Source organism: Coffea arabica, chromosome 6c (genome assembly GCF_036785885.1).
Source record: "Coffea arabica cultivar ET-39 chromosome 6c, Coffea Arabica ET-39 HiFi, whole genome shotgun sequence".
Lineage (NCBI taxonomy): Eukaryota > Viridiplantae > Streptophyta > Magnoliopsida > Gentianales > Rubiaceae > Coffea > Coffea arabica.
Window position 1 is genome coordinate 20,236,527 of NC_092320.1, and position 4,724 is coordinate 20,241,250.

General features: G+C 37.2%; 1 protein-coding gene across 1 annotated transcript; it reads left to right on the forward strand.

Annotated features, from left to right (window-relative positions):
* The first annotated feature begins 977 nt into the window (after positions 1-977).
* On the forward strand, positions 978-3,993 carry LOC113699750 (protein FAR1-RELATED SEQUENCE 5-like). The gene is made up of 5 exons (XM_072053512.1): positions 978-3,095; positions 3,219-3,299; positions 3,467-3,538; positions 3,704-3,811; positions 3,925-3,993. Exons 1-5 carry the CDS (start codon positions 978-980, stop codon positions 3,991-3,993), a joined length of 2,448 nt encoding a protein of 815 aa, XP_071909613.1.
* The last annotated feature ends 731 nt before the right edge of the window (positions 3,994-4,724 follow it).

Consider the following 4,724-nt stretch of genomic DNA (forward strand, 5'->3'; position numbering starts at 1 on the left):
CATTGTGCATTTAGTAATTGGTCCATGCTCATGGAGCAATATTAGTTTGCCCCTCTCCTGACCATATAGTGTGTGTAAAATGGAGGCGTAGAGTTGAATGAGATGAAGCAGAGGAAAAGACACATATGTGAATAATAAATGGGTGAACCTTGTGTTGTAAGTCAATTACATGATGTAAGAAATATATTACAATGAGTAGAAAGTAGGGTTATGTATTCAAGTAAATCATCGACTGGAATTAGGGAAAGATGAGAGAAACAAAGTCACATTTGACAAGTGAATGAATATACATCTTGTTGTAAATTAGTTACATGTTATAGCCACCGTATTACAATTGATATGAATTATTGTGCATCTAGTAATTGGTCCATGCTCATGGAGTAATATTAGTTTGCCCCTTTCCTGACCATACAGTGTGTATAAAATAGAGGCGTAGAGTTGAATGGGGTGAAACAGAGGAAAAGACACATATGTGAATAATAAATGGGTGAACCTTGTGTTGTAAGTCAATTACATGATATAAGAAATATATTACAATGAGTAGAAAGTACTTGTTTGGCCCTCAAAATGTAGAAAAAGTAGAAAATGTGGAGTTGGTTTATGCGGTTGTCATTAACGAATGACATAAGGTCCAGTAAGCTAAAGAATCTAGAATCAAAATATAATCACCAGCGTGGATGTACATACAGTTCAAATAGACTTACAACGCGTGACCAATACATTACAGTCCGTATAAGTTAGTGTACATGGAGTTGTATTTGTACATAGATAATACCGTTGTCTTAGAGTAAAAGTAAGGTGATGTGAATCATTAATCCTATTGATAAGCGTAATAATAGGATTTGGTATACGAGTAATGTGTGATTCATAACACATTATAAATGGTAATATACATTTATATTGTCGTTTATGTACATACTATTCATGAAATGTTGCAAATTAGGGTATTTGATGCATAATTAGCAGGAGTAGAAGTAATGGATTGCAGCAAATTGGCAGAAAATGGGACCCCTGAATTAGGAATGGAGTTCAACAGTGAAGAGGATGCGTACAAGTTTTACAACAAGTATGACTTTAAAATGGGTTTCAGTGTACGTAAAGACTATCTGAATAAAGACAAAGACGGCATGACCACGTCTAGAAGATATAGTTGCTGCAAGGAAGGTGTGAAACGCAAGTACGAAGGTGATGTGATGCCAAAGAGGACACGAGCGCCGACGAAAACAGGGTGTGGAGCTAAGATGGTTATCGTGTTGTTTAGAGGGACAATGAAGTACCGTGTGCATGACCTTGTCTTAGAGCATAATCATGAGTTGCACATTGCTCAATGTGCTCACATGATGCCATCACAAAGAAAAGTGAGTGTGGCTCAAGGATTCCAAGCTGAAATAAGCGAAGATGCTGGGCTTTCATTGAAACAGAACCTTGAGCTTATGGGAACGGAAGCAGGTGGGATGGGTAATGTGGGATATACTCGGGATGATCTTAAACGATATCTTCGAACAAGACGGGAAAGGAGCTTGAAATATGGAGAAGCAGGTAGTATGCTGAATTATTTTCAAGAGCAAACACTCGAGAATCCATCCTTTTTTCATGCCGTACAGCTGGACTGTGAAGAACAAATAACGAATATCTTTTGGGCTGATGCAGGAATGTTAATTGACTACAACTTTTTTGGAGACGTAGTCACATTCGACACAACCTACAAAACAAATAAAGAATACCGGCCACTTGGAGTATTTGTGGGTTTTAACCAGCATAGGCAAATTGTGATATTCGGTGCTGCCCTTATGTATGATGAGACGATAGATTCTTTCAAATGGGTGTTTGGTACATTTTTAGAAGCAATGTGCGGAAAACATCCAAGTACCATACTAACCGACCAAGATCACGCCATGGCAGCCGCTCTTTCAATTGTCATGCCTGAAACATTTCACGGTCTATGTACGTTTCACATAAGGCGTAATTTTATGAAACATCTTGGCAATCACTACAAGGAAAATAGTGATCTTCCATACATGTTTGGTGCCTGCATGTATGAGTTTGAAGAAGTGGAACAATTCAATAGGGTGTGGGAGGCGATGGTGAAGAAACACAATCTTGAAAATAATGAATGGCTCTCGGGGTTGTACAAAATTCGTGATAAATGGGCAAGATGCATGATGAAAGAAAGATGGACCGCGGGAATGCGAAGCACCCAACTCAGCAAAAGCCTAAATGCAGCAATTAAAAATCATTTGAAACTGGATCATGACCTTGTGCAGTTCTTTAGACATTTCAATCGGGTGGTTGATGAAAAGAGACATAATGAACTGATCGCAGAATATGAAATGAGGCAAAAGCTCCCCATGGTAGGGTTAAGGCAAACACCTATGCTTGTGCATGCATCGGAGACGTATTCACCAACCGTATTTGTTGCATTCCAAAATGAATATGGCGAGTCAACAGCTATGGTTATATTGAGACAACAAGATGCAGCGATGTTTGTGGAGTTTACGGTCATGAGGTATGATGGAGGACCTGAAAGAACAGTAGTATTCAATCGGAATGATCTAAGTGTACGTTGCAGTTGCAAAAAATACGAGAATGAAGACATTTTATGTGGGCACGCGTTGAAGGTGTTTGATACCGTGGGCATAAAAATAATTCCTCCTGAATACATTAAGAGGCGATGGACAAACAGAGCTCGGGCTCGAGATTGTTTTGATCGGCAAGGACAGGAAGTTGTGGCTGATCCTAAAGTCATGATTTCAACTCGTTATCGGGAGCTCGCTCCAGCCATGATTAAGGTCGCAACTCGAGCAGCAATGTCGGAGGACACCAGCAAAGTAGCAATCACTGTCATATCCGATTTGTCAAAGAGAGTTGAGCTCCTCCTTTCAGAAAGTGAAGAGCAACCTTTGCAAAATCAAAAAAATCTGAATATGGAGGAACGAGATAAAATTGAAATTGTAAATGAAATGGGGGAGGCAGTAGTCGCAAGAGGCATTAAAAAACGAGGCGGTGGGAAGAAAAGTAAAGTGATGCGAAGTTGGGTCGATAAATTTGATAGAGTAAAAAGAAAATCTAGATTATCAAGAACTACACAGACTACGGTATGGATCAAATTTTGGTACTTGGGGAACATTTATGCTAAAACTAAGTTATTGTTATACTATTAACTAAAGTTTAGGTAACATTCATTATGAAATAATATTATTGCCGTGTCAATACTGTAGGTCTCAGAATCGGAGCCGACATCAGTTTCATTTGAGGAATACATGTTTATGGGATGCCATTCATCTACTGACTCTGTTTCGGTTAGTATAAAATGGACATGACTCTTACTTTTATTTGGATGTTTCTAACAGCATAAATAGTTACATTGATGTTACATTGTGTGATAATGTTGTTACGGCCGTCATCCCTCCTGATATATGTATTTTGTTTGTCTTATACAATGATTTGGCCCATACGAAACTTGTAGACGCATTCAATGAGTCAGACAGTGAATGGCCCTCCAAATGTTGTTGCTCTCGATACCGATGAAAGTCAAACGGTATGCATGCATTTAGTAGTTAAAATAAAACCTTCTTGTTCATGTAGTAGAGCTACCTTTTTTTCTTTAATTGTAACGGTGGGCTCCCGAAGGCTGTCAAATCATGCAAATTATGTAGTTAACGTATATTCGCTTTAATAACGTATTATTTTTTATTATTTCAAGATCCACCGTTTGGCTAATCAGGGGCCTCCTGCAAATGTCCCTACAGAATGGATGCATCCCAGATTTTCTATTTTTTCCAAGCATAACTCCATCAGAGATGTCTTAATGGTCTGATATATCATTTTTGTTATAATGTCTAGTCCAATTTAACTTTATAAGTGAGCAATATAGGCACTGGTAATGATTTGTTGACAGTCGATTACTTATACTCTATAATGTAGGAGGAGCGTGGGGCAATTTCAACACACTGTGATGTTGATGCATATCATGTATTTGCACCATCACCTTAGGTGATAAACTTTTATCGTTACAGCACATATTTATATAATGTTATTAATTGGAGACTTGGACATCGTATATCATTAATCGTATATTTTATTAATAATATTTGCTGATTTGCCATCGTTACGCATTTCAGGGAAGAAATAACACACAGGGATTGCAACTACGCGTTGACGTCGCCTCCCCCCAAAATGAGGTTGATGAATGATGTGTAACTATACATTTTGAACGAGATATTAAGTGGTTATCCCAACTTGAGAATGCTGCATATGTACGTTACAAGCAGTTAATAAGCTGTTACAACTTATTGACGAGATTATACAGGCACCATTGATGTTTCACTCTTTTCAAATTTAGACAAATGGATTACAATTGTAATCGCATCTAATGTTAGTAGTCATCAATAGTTTGTATTGGGTTGTATAAAATTGTTAGAAAATTATAAAGTTGGTAGAAAATTGAAGTAACAATTTTACAATATAATTGAACGTATTTTTTGTGATCAGATATTTTTCACTAAATCGACCATAACAGTTGAATGGTTATCGTGATATGTATACCATTCTACTACATTCAATTGCATACCTTAATAACATATTTATTGGCATAGATCGCACCGCCAAAGGTACGATATATAGGATAACACAATCTAAAGTCTAAATTGTCTTGATTTTGTTATGATGATAAATTCGAATTATTATTGGGCTATTTTTATAAAACATTATCATTTAGGCCATTT